The sequence below is a fragment of the Myotis daubentonii genome, chromosome 15 (genome assembly GCF_963259705.1).
Source record: "Myotis daubentonii chromosome 15, mMyoDau2.1, whole genome shotgun sequence".
In the NCBI taxonomy this organism is placed as follows: Eukaryota; Metazoa; Chordata; class Mammalia; order Chiroptera; family Vespertilionidae; genus Myotis; species Myotis daubentonii.
Genome location: NC_081854.1, coordinates 4,149,563 through 4,170,994, shown reverse-complemented (window position 1 = coordinate 4,170,994; position 21,432 = coordinate 4,149,563). Strand labels below are relative to the sequence as shown.

Sequence of the window (21,432 nt, the reverse complement as noted above, 5' to 3'; positions counted from 1 at the left end):
GTGCCTGCAACCAAGGTACATGCCCTTGACCAGAATTGAACTCGGGACTCTTCAGTCCACAAGCCAACAGTCTAGCCACTGAGTAAAACTGGTCAGGGTGAGGAAACAACTTTTTTAGCTCCAAAACTTTCTCTTCATTAGATCTTCTCATTATTAGACCTGCCCTATTACAAATCCGTAAGAAATATAGTTTGGAGGGAATTTAAAAATTCTACACAACACTAACATATAGACATATCAAGATGACTTGTATGTGGAAAAATATACAGAAATATAAAATTTATGGTGTTCTATTAAAGAAACACGTATCACTTTGATTTCTCTTGTGGAACTTTAGGAAATAAAAGGAATCGTCCAACCCAAGTGGCTCAGTAGTTAAGCACCTATCTGTGAACCAGGAGGTCACAGGTTGATTTCTGGTCAGGGCACATGCCTATATTGTGGGCTCCTTCCCTAGTGTGGGGTGTGCAGGAGGCAGTCAATCAATGATTCTCTCTTATCATGGATGTTTCTATTTTTCTCCCCATCTCCTTCCTCTCTAAAATAAAAATTGTATTTTTCGAAAATAAAAAATAAAAGGAATAAAATCTTAAATCTCTTTTATAAGACAAACATTAAAGATAGTATGATATTTGCCCTGTTCGCTTTGGCTCAGTGGATAGAGCATCAGCCTACGGACTGAAGGGTCCCGGGTTAGAATCCAGGCAAGGGCATGAACCTTGGTTGTGGGCACATCCCCAGTAGGGGGTGTGCAGGAGGCAGCTGATCGATGTTTCTCTCGCATTGATGTTTCTTTTTTTTAAAAATTGTTTTATTGCTTAAAGTATAACAAAGGGTATTACATATGTCTCCTTTTTTCCCCCGCCCTTGACAATCCCCTGGCCTCCCCTACCCCCAGTGTCTTAGTTCCATTGGTTATGCTTATACGCATGCATACAAGTCCTTTGGTTGATCTCTTACACCACCCCTCTGCCCCCCGCCCCCTACACTCCCTGGCCTTCCCACTGCAGTTTGACAATCTGTTTGAGGCAGCTCTGCCTCTGTATCTATTATTGTTCGAAAGTTTATAATGGTCTTTATTATCCATGAATGAGTGAGATCATGTGGTATTTTCTTTCATTGACTGGCTTATTGCACTAAGCATAATGCTCTCCAGTTCCATCCATGTCGTTGCAAATGTTAAGAGTTCCTTCTTTTTTACAGCAGCATAGTATTGCATCGTGTAGATGTACCACCGTTTTCTAATCCATTCATCTACTCACGGGCACTTAGGCTGTTTCCAGATCTTAGCTATGGTGAATTGTACTGCTATGACCATATGGGTGCAAACATCTTGTTTCTGTATTCATTTTCTCAGTCCTTTGGGTTTCACATGGATAGGAACTGGTGAATGTGGAGAGGATGATTTAAATTTACATTTGTATTGTTCCTCAAATTTCTACCACCGTGTAGAAATTCAGCACTAGACACTGAGAATAAATGGAGGGCTTTCATATTAATCTCGGCTATCCTGCTGTCCCTGGAACTTAGAGTGAAGGCTTGGAACACACTCCAGGGACAGATAATTCCAATGGACATACCTCTGCTCATGCTGTCATTACACAAAATACTTTTGCATCCAAAATAATAAAAGGTTTCAACTGCAAAGCTGCCATGGTCTCTGGGGTTCCTCTAGAAAGAATGACCAGCAATAGACTACATTTAAGAGAGAATAAAACCTGTATACCATAGGGTAATTCCATCAAAATAAAGTTAATGATGTAACACTCAGAAATTCTTTTTTTTAAAATATATTTTATTGATGTTTTACAGAGAGGAAGGCAGAGGGATAGAGAGTTAGAAACATCAATGAGGGGGAATGAGAGAGAGAGAAACATCAATCACCTGCCTCCTGCATACTCCCTACTGGGGATATGCCCACAACCAAGGTACATGCCCTTGACCAGAATCGAACCTGGGACCCTTCAGTCTGCAAGCCGATGCTCTATCCCCTGAGCCAAATCAGTTAGGGCACACTCAGAAATCCTGAAGGTTTCCAATGACTATCAGGACAAGAAAAATCACTCCACTTACAAAGTACACAGATGCCAATTTGTGGTATTCCAAAAGTTCATATTCATATTAAAAACTATAGATGTCAGCATGAGAACATGAGTGGTGGGCTACCTACTTTATGAAAATAAAGCAAAACATTCACCAAGTTCTGATGTCAGTCACTGCATTATAAATTCCAAACTACTGAGCAGACGCTACACTGGCTTGAAGGGCTGACGTGGGACAGGAAGAGCTTTACATGCTGTGGTCATAGCACTGCAAAAATAATGGCAGCCTAGAAGACAAAGTGAAAAACCAGAGAGAAACAGGAAATGGGAACTGAAAGAAATAGAATTTTTCTGAGTTCAGCCAGCAGTGCAGCCTAGGAATGGTGGCGTCTCTCAACTAGCAGAGTTCATGCCAATTCTGCATCCTGGGTAAAACAATGTCTCTGGTATTACAATATTGCTCTTAATTATGGAAAACCTATTATACAGAAAGCACGGTCCTGAGTTGCAGTTCCAGTCACGTAAATGTCACAACCACAAATTGACATTCAGATGAAAAGTTTTCAGTTGAACATATCGGCACAGAAAAGGAACTAATGTTCATTACGTCATTTACAGAAAGTTATAACTATTTTAAAAGATGAATGCAATAGTATATTCTCCAGTAGAAGAAAATACATATGTATTCAATATTCCATAGAAAAATGAATATAAATGAAATACATATAATATACACAGCTCACAGATCTTTAAGGCAGTTAACAACCCCATGATTTCACACATACAGCAGGAATAAGACATAGCAGCAAGTGATAAGGGAATAGAATCACAGTAATATTTCCTATTCAAACTACCTCACGATTTCAATATAACACTCTAAGTAACTGTAGATACGGAAACATAAATTCTTTTGATATATTCAAGTATAAAAATATTACCTAATACATTTAAAGTTTGGAGTACACTGTGTAATAAACATTCTGATTTACAACAATACCTAAAAGGCATTTTGCCTACCTATCTAGTGTGAATTCAGTGGTATTTTCATAATCAATTACATACTTTGGTCAAATTTTTATATCTTAAAAGTCACTTTAAGGCATAAATTCCTTGGAAATTTATCAACTGTATATTCTGAACAAAAGTCCTTTGTCCTATATCATAAATGTAGAATTTCTACCCAATTACAATCCTTGGTATTGACTGCGATTGTAGGTCCAAGAATATGATTTCCCACATTTATCAGTTTCAAGGTTTCCCTGTAGAATGAATGCCAATGTAAGGAATAAGGTACGGGTACTGATTAAAGACTTCAGGACTATGTTTACATTTGTATTGTTTCTCTCCAGTATGAATTCTGATTTCAACTAAGTTTTGCATACTGAATAAGCTTTCAGAAATTCTTTGTATCTGCTGGGCTTCTATCCAGTAATAATTATCAGATGCTCTATGAGATACATACACTTTGACATATGCCTCATAATTTATAAGGCCTAATTTTATCATTCTCTATGAAGATTAAACCTATGGTTAAATCTTTGGCCAAATACTTTGATTACTTGTTTTTCTTTAGAATGATTCTTAAAATGTTGCCTAAGTTTGACTACAACTTAAAGGCTCTCTCACATTTTCTAGAGTATAGGCTTTCCTCCACTATACAATCAATGATGCTCTGTAAACTTTGATTTGAGGGTAAATGCTCCAGCCCTAAGTTGGTAAGGACTCTCTTTAGTAGGAAGACTCTCAGGTACAGTAATATATAAATAGCACGGAAAGGCGTTTTTATATTTTGCACATTTATTTGGCTTCATCCCAGTATGAATTCTGTGATATTCACTAAGTTCTCCCCGGTAAACACTTCGAACACTCCTCACATCTGTAAGACTTCTCTCAAGTATGAACTCTCTGATGATAAGTGAGGGATGAAAAATGCCTAAAGGCTTTGCCACATTCTCTACATTTATAAGGCTTCTCTCCAGTATGAACTCTCTGATGCATAATAAGTTGTGAGGATCTACCAAAGGCTTTGCCACATTCTCCACATTTATAACGCTTCCCTTCAGTATGAAGTCTCTGATGTTGATTAAGCTGTGAGGAGACCCTGAATGCTTTGACACATTGTCTACATTTATAACATTTCTCTCCAGTGTGAACTGATGACCAGTAAGGGATGAGGACTGGCTAAAGGCTTTGCCACATTCTGTACATTTATAAGGCTATTCTCCAGTGTGAATTCTCTGATGCTTAGTAAGGTTTGAGGATCGGCCAAAGACTTTGCCACATTTTCCACATTTATAAGGATTCTCTCCAGTATGAACTTTCTGATGTCGATTAAGCTGTGAGGAGACCCTGAATGCTTTGCCACATTTTGTACATTTATAAGGCTTCTCCCCAGTATGAACTCTCTGATGTCGATAAAGGTGTGAGGAGTCTCTGAATGCTTTGCCACATTCTGTACATTTATAAGGCCTCTCTCCAGTATGAACTCTCTGATGCATAATAAGGTGTGAGGATCTACCAAAGGCTTTGCCACATTCTCTACATTTATAACGTTTCTCTCCAATGTGCACGCTCTGATGACCAGTAAAGTCTAAGGAATGGCTAAAGGCTTTGCCACATTCTGTACATTTATAAGGCTTCTCTCCAGTATGAACTCTCCGATGTTTAGTAAGAAGTGAAGAGCTGCCAAAGGCTTTGCCACATTCTCCACATTTATAAGGCTTCTCTCCAGTATGAACGTGCTGATGTTGACTAAGCTGTGAGGAGACCCTGAATGCTTTGCCACATTCTGTACATTTATAAGGCTTCTCTCCAGTATGAATTCTCTGATGTCGATTAAGGTGTGAGGAGTCTCTGAATGCTTTGCCACATTCTGTACATTTATAAGGCTTCTCTCCAGTATGAACTCTCTGATGCGTAATAAGGTGTAACGATCTACGAAAGGTTTTGCCACATTCTCTACATTTATAAGATTTCTCTCCAGTGTGAACTCTCTGATGACCAGTAAGGGCTGAGGATTGCCTAAAGGCTTTGCCACATTCTGTACATTTATAAGGCTTCTCTCCAGTATGAACTCTCCGATGTCTAGTAAGAAGTGAAGAGCTGCCAAAGGCTTTGCCACATTCTCCACATTTATAAGGCTTCTCTCCAGTATGAACTCTCTGATGCATAATAAGGTATGAGGATCTACCGAAGGCTTTGCCACATTCTGTACATTTGTAAGGCTTCGCTCCAGTATCAATTCTCTGATTTACAGTGCAACCTGACAGCCAATTACATGTTTTACCAGAATCTTTACATTTATAAGGTTTTTCTCCACTATGGATTTTTTTCTTTTTATTTAGATTGAATATTTGACTGGAGATTCTGTCACAAGGATTCCATTTGTAAGCCTCCTCCCCAGTATGAACATTCTCTTGTTCAGTGTAATTTGAAGACTGCTGAAAAGACTGGACACATTTACTTCCTTTGTGTGTCTTCTCCACAATAGGAATAAACTGATGTATCTTGTGATTGGACATTTCCTCAAAGACTTTTCCACCTTTATAATGGTCCTCTGCAAGCTCAGTTATCCGATGATTAAGATCAGACCCTTGGTTAAAATTTTTCCAATGTTCAATCCATTGATAAGTGCAATCTCCTTTATGTGTACTCTGGTAATAATCGAAGATAGAAAGATCTTTAGTGAGAGTTATAATTTCACTAAACATGTACACTCATTTCATAAGTAGCATTTTCTTATACTCATTAAACCAAGATGGCTGCATAAAAAACGCTTTCCTAATTTATTGAAATTATAGATAAAAAATAAATACAAAACATTAATTGTCAGAGGAAGAAGAATGAATCCTTGTTTAAAAGACTGCCAAACTGCCCAGCAAGCATGGCTCAGTGGTTGAGCTTTGATGTATGAACTAGTATGTCATGGTTCTGTTCCCGTTCAGAGCACATGCCCAGTTCCAGGATCAGTCTACAGTGGTATGTATGCAGGAGGCAGCCAATGAATGATTCTCTCTCATCATTGCTGTTTTCCCCTCCCTCTTTCTCTCTCTTACTCTCTGAATTCAACAAAAATATATTTTTTAATTTAAAAAAAATCATAAAAAGATTGCCCAGTTGAGCACATTTTAATAGGTAAGTTATAAAGCTATACATTTTAGTAATAATTCCATGAATGTTTACTTCTACCCTACATTTTAAATAATTCAAATAAATATTTACACTAAAGAATATGTGAATTCCTAGCCTTTCCAGATTTCCAAGAATGCATAACAATAAAAAGTTGTTTTCAATCTTCACGTACAGAAACACACTGATCTGTCAATGTAACTGACTTAATTTTTTTATTTATTATTTTTTTATATATATTTTATTGATTTTTTTACAGAGAGGAAGGGAGAACGATAGAGAGTTAGAAATATCGATGAGAGAGAAACATCAATCAGCTGCATCCTGCACACCTCCCACTGGGATGTGCCCGCAACCAAGGTACATGCCCTTGACCAGAATTGAACTTAGGACCTCTCAGTCCGCAGGCCAACGCTCTATCCACTGAGCCAAACTGGTCAGGGCATAACTGACTTTAAATTGTAAGACATCCCAAATGGATAATACCTCTTTAGATAACTAGAATGTTATTAGGCTAAGTGTTCCAGATTAGTTCTGTTTATATTAATATTCTCCCTTCTCATCACACTCTTCCTCAAATTCCAAGGCTCTCCTTAAGTATACATTATCAAAGTGACACCTTTTACATCTCACCAGTATTATTTCAGGGAATAAATCTTGTAGTCCGGGCTTTGGCATAAGGACCTGGTAATCCTTAGATGACATAGCTGTAAAAAAAAGCACACAAATTCTTAAGTTTCCACAACCAGGAGAGTGCATTTTGAAGTTAACTGCACGTATTGATGAAATGATATTTTGGTGTACTCGAAGAGCATGAAAAGAATTAAGTCAAAGCTAAAGATAGGTTCAATGCGGAAAACTCACATCAAAGAGGGATAAAGAGTTCCTTAAACCTCCTGGCACACTATGGCAATATTACAAAAACACTCACAATGCCCAGTTTCTTTGCTGGAGAGAGAAAGATGAGGGAACATAAAGAACTTAGAACCAAAACCGGTTTGGCTCAGTGGATGGAGTGTTGGCCTGCGGACTGAGGGGTCCCGGGTTCGATTCCGGTCAGGGGCATGTACCTGGGTTGCGGGCACGTCCCCAGTGGGAGATGTGCAGGAGGCAGCTGATAGATGTTTCTCTCTCATAGATGTTTCTAGCTCTCTCTCTCTCTCCCTCCCTCTCTGTAAAAAAAAAAAAAAGAACTTAGAACATAAGGAATTTGCCTGAAAGTGGTGGCTCACTGGTTGAGTTTCCATCTATGAACCAGGTGGTCACACTTTGGTTCCACGGCAGGGCACAGGCCTGAGTTGAAGGCTCACTACCCGATCATGCCAGAGGCAGCTGATCGATGATTCTCTCTCTTCATTGAAATTTCTCTCTCTCTCTCTCTCCTCTCTGAAATCAATAAGGATATATTTAAAAAATAAAATAATCAAAGAATTTGTACATATTTAAGAAAAGCCAACAAACATGTAGAAATATGAAGAGAATTTAAGGAACTCCTAAGAAACTGACAAGTTGACCTCCAAGAGGACACCAAAAAGACAGGATCGTGAAAAGGATTAGATAGCTTATATAAAAAGTTAATCATTTAAGATCCTGACAATTGGAGAAAGTGAAATACAAATGCAAGCAGTTCAATGAACTCTAAGTAGAACAATATGAACGAGAGAACAGATAAAAAACACACAATGACAATATCATAAATCACAGAATACAATAGAAAAAGCATACAAAAATATAACTTTTCAAGGATAAAACAGTTCCCCTATGATCATTAGGCGATTTCTTAGCAGAATACGATTGGAGGCTAAAAAAGGCACGAAGTAGAACACTGAAGCATGAAATGAACAAAAGCCACCGAACAAGAAAACTGACAAAACAGATCAACAACGGAGAGGAAAAAACTTTTCCAGCTCCAAAACTATCTCATTATTAGACCTCATTATTACATCTACCCAATAAATAATCCTTAAGAAATATACCTCCATTTAAAAATTCTACACAAGAAGAGATGATAATATAAAAATTGCCCTAACCGGTTTGGCTCAGTGGATAGAGCATCAGCCTGTGGACTGAAAGGTCTCAAGTTCGATTCCAGTGAAGGGCATGTATCTTCGTTGTGGGCACCTCCCCAGTGGGAGGTGTGCAGGAGGCAGCTGATCGATGTTTCTCTCTCATCGATGTTTCTAACACTCTATCCCTCTCCCTTCCTGCCTGTAAAAAATCAATATATTTAAAAAAAAGAAAATATAAAAATTTCTTGAACAAGAAGAAATATAGAGAAATTTAAAAATCTGTGCTGTTCTAATAAAGAAACACTTATCACCTTGAATTCTCTTGTGAAACTTTAGAAAATAAAAGAAAATTTCCGAGCAGCATGGCTCAGTGTTTAAGGGTCTACCTACGAACCTGAAGGTGACGGTTTGATTCCTGGTCAGGGCACATGCCTGTGTTGAGGGCTCGCTCCCCAGTGAGGGGTGTGCAGGAGGTGGCCAATTAATGATTCTCTCTCATCATGGATGTTTCTATCTCTTTCCCCATCTCCTTCTCTGAGATGAAAAATGTGTCTTTAAAAAAAATTAAAAAATGAATAACATAAATAAAATCTGAAATATCTGCTATGACACAATCAAAAGATAATGTGATATCAACTTATGTGGGTACATGGGTAGAAATGGCAACCAGCAGAGATTTGTATGCAATTGACACCATGAGTTTAAGGTACATTATTATAACCTTAAGATATTTTAAGCAGTTCCCATGGTCACAACCAAAATAGAAAATAAATAAAATTATCTCTGCTAACAGGTGACAGAATTCTGTATTGTAAATCGCAGACTCCACATTTCTATACATATAGATATACATAATTCCTTAAAACATGAAACCTAAAACCACCAATTGAAGTTAGCAGTGTTCCTGTAAGGCAGGGGTTCTCAACCTTCCTAATGCCGAGACCCTTTAATACAGTTCCTCATGTTGTGGGGACCCCCAATTTCATTGTTACAAACCGAACATAATTAAAGCATAGTGATTAATCACAAAACAATATGTAATTTTATATGTGATTTCTGAGGTACTTAGGCGACCACTGTGAAAGGGTCGTTTGACCCCCAAAGGGGTCATGAGCCACAGGTTGAGAACCAGGGCTGTAAGGTAACAGAAATTAATACAAAATAACAAATTAAGTATTTGTTTACATGAATAACAGCATAATTGAACTACAAATGCAATGATCTTAAACTGAAGTGCTAACAGTGTAAGCTGTCGTGAGTACCCAAGGTTGACATATACATTCAAAGCCATCACTATCCACCTCCCAATGACACTTTTCACTAAATTAGCAAACCTCATCCTGAAATTGATATGAAATGACACAGGAAACCAGGGAACCCAAAACAAACTTGGGAGAGACAGTATTACCTTAAGGGCATCACGCTTCCTGATTTAAAATATATTTCATAACTGGTGTTATTAAAAAGTATAATAGCCGAAACCGGTTTGGCTCAGTGGATAGAGCTTCGGCCTGCGGACTGAGGGGTCCCAGGTTCGATTCTGGTCAAGGGCATGTACCTGGGTTGCAGGCACATCCCCAGTGGGAGATGTGCAGGAGGTAGCTGATCGATGTTTCTCTCTCTTCAATGTTTCTGACCCTCTATCTCTCTCCCTTCCTCTCTGTAAAAAATCAATAAAATATATTAAAAAAAAAAAAAGAAAGTATAATATACACATTGAGACACAGGTAAATAGAGGAGCATGGTAGGCCCTCCTAAGTGTGGCTCAGGGTTAGAGCATCATCCTGTGTATTTCAGGGTGGTGGGTTGAATGCCCGTTCAAGGGCACATGCCTCAGTTGCAAATTCCTACCGCACCTGGGTTGAAGTGGGAACAGAAGGGGGCCAGTCAATGTGTCTCTCTCACATCAATGCTTCCTTCTCTCTCCCGGTCCTTGCTCCCACCCTTCCACTCTCTCCGAAAGCAATGAAAAAAAAATCTATGTTCTCATGTGAGGTTTAACCACACCTATAAAACAGAAGCACTGTAGAATAAAAAGCCTATTTAAAGCTTCTCACGCATGAGGTAAAATAATCTTCTACAACGGTGCTTATATCACAAAAGAAGTAAAGGACATACTCATATATGCGAATAGTGTTGAGATACTTAGATGTCTATATGTAAAAGAATAAGGGCCGGAACCGGTTTGGCTCAGTGGATAGAGCGTCGGCCTGCGGACTGAGGGGTCCCGGGTTCGATTCCGGTCAGGGGCATGTACCTGGGTTGCGGGCACATCCCCAGTAGGGAGTGTGCAGGAGGCAGCTGATCGGTGTTTCTCTCTCATCGATGTTTCTAACTCTCTATCTCTCTCCCTTCCTCTCTGTAAAAAATCAATAAAATATATTTAAAAAAAAAAAAAAAAAAAGAATAAGGGAAGTTTGAAACAAAAAGCTGGTAATAACTCAAACTATTAAAAGAAAAGTTATAGAAAAGTATTTGTTTTATATAATACATTTTTATTTATTTCAGAGAGGGAGGGAGAGGGAGAGATAGATAGAATCATTAAGAGAGAGTCATTCAATGGTTGCCTCCTACATTGCCCCTACTGGGGATCAAGCCTGCATCCTGGTCATGTGCCCTTCATTGGAATTGAATCCAGGACCCTTCTGTCCACAGGCCGACACGAAACACTATCCACTAACACAATCTGGCTAAGGCATATAGAAAAGTTTTTATGACATTTGATTTTATATTGTATCACTGAATGGAAAGGTAAACAAAACAGAGTAGTCAAAAGGCATGACACACCATATAAAAATAACTTCACATTAAAGCAAATTGTCAGTGCGTTAAAAATACAAGCTGTGAATTGGGGAAAAAAATCCTACAAAGCATATTACCTGATAAGTAGTTAATATTCAGAATATATAAAAATCAACATGAAAAAAGTAACACAATTTTTAAAATGTCCAAAGCTATAAAGTTAACTAATCCTATCTAATAATAGACAAACATGGTAATTAACCATAACTTCGCTAGCCTTCCCATTGGCTAATCAGGGCGATATGCAAATTAACTGCCAACTAAGATGGTGGTTAACCGCCAACAAAGATGGCGGCTAATTTGCATACTGCAGGCAGGGCGGGACAGCGCCATCCGGGCCTGCTATTTGCGACCCGGTCAGCAGGCAGCCGGTATGAAAACAGACCCAGGGCTGGCAGGGAGACCGCAGCAATCGGCTACCGGCCACGCCCACAAATGGCCCTCCCTTGGGGATCCCTGGCTGCCCCATGCTAATGCACTGATCAACCACCAGCCACACCCACAACCGTCCATCCCGAGGGGATCTGAGGCTGGCGGATGCTAATGCACTGATCTGCCACCGGCCACGCCCACAAAGGACCTGGGGGCGGGGGGTGGGGATCCCCGGCTGACCGGTGCTAATGCACCAATCAGCCAAAACAAACACCCCAGCCGCCTTTGCCCTGCGCTAACTATGCAGCCAGGAGAGGGGAGTGGGGCTGCTGGGAGCAGGGCAGAAACTTCCCGGGGTTTGCATCAGGCAGCCCATTGCAGAGTGCGAACTATCCCGGCGGGTAGCTGCTTGCTCATTCACTTACTTGCTCATTCATTCACTCATTCACTCAATCACTCAGCAAACCCTCTTAGGTCCCTGGCACCAGGGCAGGCACTGAAGTTGAAGCGGGGTAAGACGGAGCTAGGTCCTCAGGATGTTAGTAATTCAGTAGGGCGAAGCAGGCACATGAACAAGACAGTTGTATGCACAGATGCAGTGTACTGGGTTCTGTGAGGGCTGTAACTAACGCCGACTTTGTTCTCTTGATAAAATGAAGCTTTGGGAGCCAGGCCGCCCCAAGCCTGTAGGCCTGTGCCTAGGCCAGGAGTGGCCGGGGTCCCAGAACATGACAGAGGGTACAGGTCGGGCTGAGGGGTCTGGCCCCACACCTCACCCTCACCCCCAAGTGCACAAATTTCTGTGCACTGGGCTACTAGTCTACAAGAAAAAAGGCAAGAACACACAATAGGTAAAGACAGATTCTTCACCAAGTAGGGGGGAAAAAATGGAATAGATACATGCAAAAATAATAAAGCTAGATCCCATTCATAGGCCATGTACCAAAATGTACTCAGCAGGGATTAACAACTAAAATATAAGACCTGAAACCATGAAAACAATGAAAGAAAACATTGTCAATGAACTTCACCATCACTCTTAAAAATAGTGGTTTGCATATATCTTCCTAGGCATAACAAAGAAGTTTAAAAATAAAGAAATGAGACTACAAAAAAATAAGATGGGCATACCAAAACAAACCACAGCAAGGTGAGAGAGCCCCAGAGCTTCCGAGAGAAGGCCCAGGGCCCGGCGGCAGCAGCCTGCCTTGTTCACAGCGGGGCTGCGTCTGGGCACTTCCAAGCCCCATACAAAGAGGGGGAATCTGCAGATGCCTCTGGAGCTCCTGTTGGCAGCCCCAGACAGTGGCTGAGCTTCCACCTCCTTGGACACGAAGAGCCAGTGTGCCCAGTGGTCAGAATGAGACCATACGGATTACAACCCGTACATCCGTAGGAGATGTACACTTTACATCCATAGAAGAAACACTCAAAGGGCAGACTCAGTGAGCATCAAAGCCACACTGAAACAAGTCCTGCCCCATAAGGGTATCTCCTGCACAACAGATCTTCCAGTGTAGACACAGCAGGTCATCACAGCCAGTTGGGCTAAAGGTCAACTCCTCCCGGTGATACCAACAGCAATCAAGGGTTAACTACAACAGGACTGTGCAAACAGCCCACAAAGGGGTGCACCAAGAGCGTCCACCTCAGATGACTGGGGAGGCTGAGCCACTGGGCCCTATAAGACACTTACCACACAAGGCCACTCTATCAACTCAAGGAGACTTAGCAGCTACCCAGTACATAGAAACAAACACAGGGAAGCAGCCAAAATGCGGAAACAAAGAAACAAGTCACAAATGAGAGAAATGGAAGAAAGCAAACTACTGGATATAGAGTTCAAAACCACAGTTATAACGCTACTCAAGAACGTTGTAGAAACCCCTGAGAAATTTAGTGAGACCCTTGGGATATGAAAAAGGACCGCCGAAACCGGTTTGGCTCAGTGGATAGAGCGTTGGCCTGCGGACTGAAGGGTCCCGGGTTCGATTCCGGTCAAGGGCATGTGCCTGGGTTGCGGGCATATCCCCAGTGGGAGATGTGCAGGAGGCGGCTGATCGATGTTTCTCTCTCATCGATGTTTCTGACTCTCTGTCTCTCTCCCTTCCTCTCTGTAAAAAAAAAAATCAATAAAATATATTTAAATAAAAAAAAAAAAAAAAAGAAAAAGGACCAATCAGAAATTAAGCATACACTGACTGAAATAAAGAATAATATACAGAGGTTCAACAGCACACTAGAGGATCCCAAGAATCAAATCAAAGATTTGAAATACGAAGAAGCAAAAAACACCCAAACGGAAAAGCAACAAGAAAAAAGAATCCAAAAATATGAAGATAGTGTAAGGAGCCTCTGGGACAACTTCAAGTGTACTAACAGCCGAATTATGGCGATGCCAGAAGAAGAGAGAGAGCAAGATATTGAAAACCTATTTGAAGAAATAATGACAGAAAACTTCTCCTACCTGATGAAAGAAATAGACTTACAAGTCCAGGAAGAGCAGAGAACCCTAAACCAGAGGAATCCTATTTTCTGATAGTAACTTAATTAGCGTATATAACATGGAAAGTGTACAAACACTAAGTTCCTAATTCACATACATCACAAAGCGATTGTTTTCTATCGCAAGGGCTCCCCGATTTGTTCCCCTATTAAAAAAATATCTATTTTTGTTACTTTCAGAGAAGAAGGGAGAGGGACAGATAGAAACATCAATGATGAGAGAGAATCATTGATCGGCTGCCTCCTGCACGCCCCCTACTGGGGAGCAAGCCCGCATCCTCATATTTGCCCTTGAACTGAATGGAACCTGGGACCTCTCAATCTGCAGGCAGGCGCTCTATCCACTGAAACAAAACAGCTAGGGCCCAATTTGTTCCTTGAGAGCTAGAATCTAACACAGAAAGCAAAAGCTCCTAGAGATGTTAAAATAATAAAGGAAAGCAAACACTGCGGGTGGAGTAGGAACTTGGGAAAGAGTCATCCTTACCCAGGGAGGCCAAGTTGCTGTAGTTCTCTGACATCACATCCATGTACAATTTCTGCTGACCTGGGTCCAGGCATTCCCACTCCTCCTGAGAGAAATCTATGGCCACATCCCTAAAGGTCAATGGTTCCTGAAGGAAAAACACATTTACCAAGAGGTCACCAGAAGAGTTCATAATGTCACCCAACATGAAAACAGTGTCAGGAGAAGAGGTTTGGACCTAGGGGAGTATCCTGAATTATTTAATAGATCACTTTGACCAGTAACATTCTCTGATGTGTTTTCTAACACTGACACATGAGGATGACACATGCCCACCAATCCACGGTACAGATTAATGTTTCAGGAAATTTACTATAAGTAATCTTAGAACAAGATTATTCTGCCTGATCCAGCTGATGTGGCTCAGTTTTGCCTTGCTAACCCATGCACCAAAAGGTCTCTGGTTTGATTTCTGATCTGGACACACAACCAGGATGCGGACTTAATCCCCAGTGTGGGTTGTGTAGGAGGCAGCCTATCAATGATTCCCTTTTATCATTGAAGTTTCTATCTCTCTCTACCTCTCCCTCTCTGAAATTAATAAAAATGTATTTCGGGGGGGAAAAAGGAAAAAATAGCTGAAATAAGGTTAACAATCTAGGCTCAGAGACACACATTTTACAACTATGAAATCAAGATGGTTTAATGGGAAAATTCTACTAGAAGGAAAGAGAAAAGCATACCGAGACTCAGAGGAGGCTCAGGACGGAAGTAAAATACTGAGGGGCGGAGGTGCATGCGGAGCAGGCTGGTGGCTAAAGGCGAGATTGTTGTTTTCAATCGGGAGGGAGTCTCAGGCTCTGAGCTCCAGTTCTGGGCGGGTCTCTAGGGACTCAGACTCATACAGGAGAAGCAGGACTGTCTGGCATCTGTCGGAACTCGAGGGCAGCTTTCTCTCAGAGGGGTTTACAGCGAGAACCCGGACACTGAGAAGCAGAGCCGCTGAGGGCAAGACTGAGAGCAGCCATAACTGCTAGCCCCGCCTAAGCCCAGCAGGGAGGCTTTTGCTGGATAGCCTCAGGCAAAGGCTAGATTAGCACCTCCCTAGAGATCCAGGAGCCAATGTATCCAGAGGTCAGAGGGGGACCACCCAGTTTGCAGCTCCGTGGAACCATAAAGGACACACTCAGGGGGCAGACTCAGTGAGCACCAAAGCCCCACTGAAGCAAGTCTTCCCCAGAGTGGTGTCTCCAGCACAGATGTTCTCTCACTGCAGACACAGCTGATTCTCACAGCCAATTGGCCTGCAGGTCAATTCCTCCCAGTGATACCTACAACAATCAAGGCTTAAGCACAACAAGACTGTGTACAAAGCCCATAAAGGGGTGAACCAAGTGTGTCCAATTGCCTCATCGGTCACCACACAGATCAGCCATGATTGCCGGCCAGGCTTAGGGATCCTACCCTATATTGAGGGAACAGTCTCTTAGATTTAAAAATTAAAGCCGGGAAAGGATATTCTAACACTGAAAAAACTGGATGATGCAGCGATGGGACAAAGCAAATTACTGGTCTCTGCTTCAGTTTTTCTACCCATAATGGTGAGGAAAATGGTACTACTGCCTCAGAAAGATCATGTTATATACTTTTTATACTCAGGCCAAAAAAATATAGCTGCCCATATAACAGCAAGATGCTTTTCACCTGTATGAAAAGTATGGTCACCAGGCATGCAGTGTCCTGGATTACAAGACGGATGTCCAACTGCTGGTTTTTGGACATTGCCCGAGGGGTCCCGGAATGTGTGAGGGCTCAGGAAGGGCTGAGGGACACTCTATCCCTTGCATGAATTTCATGCATCAGGCCTCTAGTGAGGAATAAAGTAATGAAATAAGGAAAGAAAAACAACCTGCAAAGGCAAGAACATCAGCAGTAGAGAAATTAATCACCAGCTGTTAGAGAAAAGCAAACATAACTTCAGGCATAGGACAATCTTTTACCTGAGAAGCAGCCATTTGGTCCTGGTCCTGATAGGGGTCTGGGTTGTTTTCTCAGGTGACACTATGTTGAGTCACAGAATGTGCCTTCAAAGAAGGAAGCACAGCCTCTTAATCAGCTCATCTCAGTCACAGTCAGAAGGACCTTAAAATGCAGAAAAGGCCACCCCCTCCAGCCATTGTCACAGGACAGTCCGGAACAATGAGCTCCTATATGGAGACCACACTGTGAGCTGTGTTTTTCCACCTTCATGTATCTCTCCACCCAAAGACATCCACAAACTCCTACAGAAATGAAAACATGAGCAGTTGTCCTGACCCCCCAAACCAAACAGAGCACCCCCTTCCCTCCCCTGAACAAACTCTGCTCCTCAATCTCAGGAAGGAATCCTGCAAACCTGCTAATCCCTGTCCTCACCTTTCATCACCGGGTGCACCTCAGTAACCAATGATTCCCCACCCAGAGCAGCTGACCAACTCTATGGGGAGAGTGCTCCTGAGGGCATTTCTTAAAGCACCTCAGGGGATCTGAGAAGACCCAGACGATTTATCTCAGGATGTTTTTAAATAATAAATTAAATGCCAGACATAGAAACAGTAAATCCATTGAAGAAACACACACACACAGAAAACACCACAGCAACAAAGCTAAGGCTTCTAATATTCCTTGCAAAAGCATCAGATGGTGACACATGCAAGGTCACCCAGTCTTTGCAATCCCAGGAAACGACAAGGGACCCATAACCAAAGGGCAAGTCTCTCCCCTTTGAGTGAATAAGGACTGCAATTGGAAGCTAATTATTATGAAACTAGAGGCTCAGGGCACTGGAGTGGGGGTATCCTTCAGCCCAGCCTGTACCCTCTCCAATCTGAGACCCCTCAGGGGATATCCGACGGCCAGTTTAGGCCTGATCCCTGGGATTGGGCCTAAATCAGCAGTTGGACATCCCTCACAATCTGGACTGCTTCCTTCCAACAGCTTGCCTACCTGCCTGCCTGATCTCCCCTAACCTCTTCTGCCTGCCAGCCTGATCACCCACTAACCACTCCTCTGCCAGCATGATCGATGCCTAGTGTTCCCCTGAGAACCAGCTCGCCCCCAACTTTCCTCCCCTATCAGCCCAGTCGCCCCTAACTTCCCTCCCCTGCAGGACCGGTAAGCCCCACTTGCCCTCCCCTGCTGGCCATCTTGTGATGACATGGGGGCAACCATCTTGTGATGACATGGGCATAGCCATCTAGTGAGGGCATGACAGTCAATTTGCATATTGCCACTTCTTTACTGTATAGGACTCCCAAGCTTTATAAACTGGAGATTTGTCATTCTCATTCAAATCTGTAAAACTGAAACAATTCATTTGTTAAATTAAATATATAGGCACACCTAGGCAGCATGACTCAGTGGTGAAGCTTGCACCTATGGACCAGGAGGTTATAGTTAGATTCCTAGTCAGGGCATATAGCCAGGTTGCATGTTAGATCCCCAGTTAGGGGTGGGCAGGAGGCAGCTGACCAATGATTGTCACTAGTCATTGACTTTTTAGTCTCTCTTTCCGTCTCCTTGCCTCTAGGAAATGAATAAAAATATATTTTAAAAAATATATGTGTGTGTGTATATATATATACATATATATGCACAGACATACACATACATACAGTAGAGCCTTGACTTATGAGTTTAATTCCTTCAGTGATGGAGCTCGTAACTCAAATTACTCGTATGTCAAATCTTAATGTGAGCGCGTGAGACACGTGATGCTGGGCTGATGTTGTGGCGTTCACTGTGGCGTTCACTGTGCCAACCAGTGGTGGGATATCTGAAGCTGGCACATAACCCGAATTTTAGCTCGCCACTCAAAGCAAAAAATCAGCCGAGAGTGGGCTTGTATCTTGAAAAACTCGTTAGTCGGGACACTGGTAAGTCAGGGCCCCACTGTATACAGACACATACTCCATAAGTTGATATATTTCAAAACTAAATCATGCAAATCCCATCAGCTCACTCCTCACCCAGATCATGGATCCCCTCCTCCTACTACTATATATTTCTGTCTATGGATCGGTCTGTCTCCTGCTCCCTTACTCTCCACTGTGGTCCTTTCCTGTGTCCCCCTCTCCCCTGCTCTCTCTCCCCTTTTCTCTCTGTCTGTCCTACACCTGGACCATGAAACTCCTGAAACCTACTTCCCTTCAGGGGCTCTTTCTCCTGGTCTCTGAGGCTCCATCTCCACACACGTCTGCGTCTTCCCCTCCCCACGCCCGTGGCCCCTCTGCTGCCTGTTCCCGTCTGTCCGCTCCCACAGCTGCTGACTCAGGGCTGCTCCCTCTGCTCCCTCATCCCTGAGCCCCCCTTTCTGTCCCTGCACTCGCTCCCCAACTCTTCCCCTCAGAACCAGAATCTCTGTCTCAAGTGCCTCCTCCTGTGCGGCCCCCACTTCTGCTCCCCCAGGACCCGCTCCCTCTCAGCCCCCCTTCCTCTCTCTGGGTCCCCCCTCCTCCCTGTGTCTCCACTTCCTTCCTCCTCAGGCTCCTTTCCCCAGTGACCCCCTCACTCCTACCGTCGCCGTCCAGTCCCCCCCACACCCCCTATGGGCCCCTCTTTGTGGGCCCCTCGCTGCCCTCTCTCCCGCCCACGTGTCTGTCTCTCACTCCCTCTCCTGACCCCCCAACCTGGGTTCCCGCCCCCCGCAGTCACCGCGCCCACAAAGCCCCTCCCTGCGGGCAGGTCGCCTCTTCAGGGGACACCGCGTCCTTCCCCCTGAGCCCCCCCCCACATGGACACTGTGCTCCCCGGGCAGGCAGACCCCTTATTAAATGGGGGTGAGCCCAGGAGGGGGGTGCAGACCCCCAGGCCGGGAGCCATCCGGGCTCTTTGGGCGGAAAGCGCCGGGCGGGGGGAGGGGCGCAAAGGTCGGGAACCCCCTGACCCAGACTCGCAGCCCCGCGGGGAGGACCGGCAGCCCCGGGAACGGTTTTCAGCGGGAAAACCGCGCGGCAGGCGGTGGCCACAGCCACAGGCGGAGAGACCCCGGGCCGGGGCCTCCGTTTCCTCCCAAAGGAACGTGGCGCCCGCACCGCGCAGCCTCCCGGGACCGGACTCACCGCTGAGAGAGGCTCCGGGGCGGGGACCCCAACAAGGACTTCAGCGCCGGCAGCGCCCTCAGCCTTCCCTGCGGGGAGGGGGACGGGGAGCGTCAGCTTTAAAGACAAACACCCTCCTCAGGGGAACCGCCACCTTCCCCTCCACAGCCGCTTCCGTCTGCAAGGAACTGCGCATGCGCCTCCCTGCGGGGTGGGCGGGGCCAGAGCCTGAGCTGAGCGGCTCCGCGCAGGGAGGGGCGGGGGGGGGGGGATGAGGTTTGGGGGTGGAGCCAGCCACGTGGCCCCGCCTGTGCAGGGTCAGAGGGAGGGAGGGGCAGGCGCTAGGGGCAGCCTAGACTTTGTTTGCCCAGCTGGGGCCTGAGAGCCGACACCCCCAGAGGCAACATAGGAAGTGGCCTCCCCCAACCAGCCGTGGGCAAACTAGGGCCCGCAGGCCAAATCCGGCCCGTTTGAAATGAATAAAACTAAAAAATAAAAAAGACCGTACCCTTTTATGTAATGATGTTTACTTTGAATGTGTATTAGTTCACACAAACACTCCATCCATGCTTTAGTTCCGGTCTCTGGTCCAGTTTAAGAACCCATTGTGGCCCTGGAGTCAAAAAGTTTGCCCACTAACCCACTGTTGAAATATCCTCCCTGGAAAAAAAAAAAAAGAAAGAAAGAAAAATCCTCCCTGGACTCCCTTGACCAAATCCTGCCTCCCCTCCTCTTGACAGACACCTGCACTGCACCCTGTCCCTAGCATTGGTTCTCAACCTCTGGGTCACGACTCCTTTGGAGGTCGAATGACCCTTTCACAGAGGTCGCCTAAGACCATCGGAAAACACACATATATATAATTACACTAGGGGCCCGGTGCACGAAATTCGTGCACTGGGTGTGGGGGGGCGAGTGTCCCTCAGCCCAGCCTGCCCCCTCTCACATACTGGGAGCCCTCAGGCGTTGACCCCCATCACCCTCCAATCGCAGGATCGGCCCCTTGCCCAGGCCTGATGCCTCAGCCAGAGGCATAGACCCCCATCACCCTCCGATCACCTGATCGGCCCCTTGCCCAGGCCTGACGCCTCCGCCAGAGGTGTCAGGCTTGGACAGGGGACCCCCATCTCCCCCCAATCACTGGCTCTGGCCCCCGCCCAGGCCTGAGGCCTCTGGCCCAGGAATCATGCCTGGGCAGGGGACCCCCATCTCCCTCTGATCGCTTGCTCCACCCCCCGCCCAAGCCTGACGCCTCTGACCCAGGCTTCAGGCCTGGGCAAGGGGACCATCATATCCCCCCAATCCCCGGCTCCGCCCCTCGCCCAGGCCTGATGCCTCTGCCAGAGGAGTTGACCCTCATCACCCTCCGATCACCAATCACCAGATCGGCCCCTTGACCAGGCCTGAGGCCTCCGGCAGAGGTGTCAGGCCTGGGCAGGGGACCCCCAGCTCTCCGCGGTTGCAGGCTCCGCCCCTGCCCAGGCCTAACGCCTCTGGCTGAGGCGTCCGGCTCGGGCAGCAGGGACCCGCAGCTGCAGTGGCCCCGCGATCGTGGGCTCCGCTTTAGGCCCAGGCAAGGGACCCCTAGCTCCCGGGACTGCCAGCTTCGACCGTGTCCAGCTCCCATCGCTGGCTCCACCCCTACTTCCTGCTATCACTGGCCAGGGCAGCAAAGGCGCCTGATTCTCTGATCATGGCTGGGGGGCAGCTCTTAGCTCCCCCCTGGGTTTCCGATCACTGTCTGTGGCAGGGGGCTTCTTTCTGCTTTCCCTTTCGCCTCCCTGCATTGTGCCTACATATGCAAATTAGCCGCCATCTTGTTGGCAGTTAACTGCCAATCTTAGTTGGCAGTTAACTGCCAATCATAGTTGGCAGTTAATTTGCATATAGCCCTGATTAGCCAATGAAAAGGGTATCGTCGTACGCCAATTACCATTTTTCTCTTTTATTAGTGTTGATATTGTTTTTGTGATTAATCACTACGCTTTAATTATGTACAATTTGTAACAATGAAATTGGGGGTCACCACA

The 21,432-nt window shown here is 44.7% G+C and overlaps 3 protein-coding genes and 1 long non-coding RNA gene across 4 annotated transcripts in view; all 4 read right to left on the bottom strand.

Annotated features, from left to right (window-relative positions):
• Positions 1-21,432, bottom strand: part of LOC132216075 (zinc finger protein 91-like) — a 114,386-nt gene that overhangs the window by 28,548 nt on the left and 64,406 nt on the right. The window lies entirely within an intron of this gene.
• The window catches only part of LOC132216108 (zinc finger protein 383-like), a 115,912-nt gene that overhangs the window by 53,927 nt on the left and 40,553 nt on the right, over positions 1-21,432 (bottom strand). The gene's annotated exons all lie outside the window — the stretch shown is intronic.
• The window catches only part of LOC132216109 (zinc finger protein 665-like), an 84,006-nt gene continuing 64,449 nt past the window's right edge, over positions 1,876-21,432 (bottom strand). Inside the window, exon 4 of the mRNA XM_059665200.1 lies at positions 1,876-5,695. Within this exon, the coding sequence (XP_059521183.1) occupies positions 4,259-5,695 (1,437 nt within the window). The 3' untranslated portion in view covers positions 1,876-4,258. The remainder of the gene's footprint in view (positions 5,696-21,432) is intronic.
• Positions 6,388-19,575, bottom strand: LOC132216160 (uncharacterized). Its single transcript, XR_009448706.1, has 4 exons — positions 19,424-19,575; positions 16,325-16,466; positions 14,346-14,472; positions 6,388-6,877 (listed from the first exon to the last, which is right to left on the bottom strand). It is a non-coding gene; the product is annotated as an uncharacterized LOC132216160 (long non-coding RNA).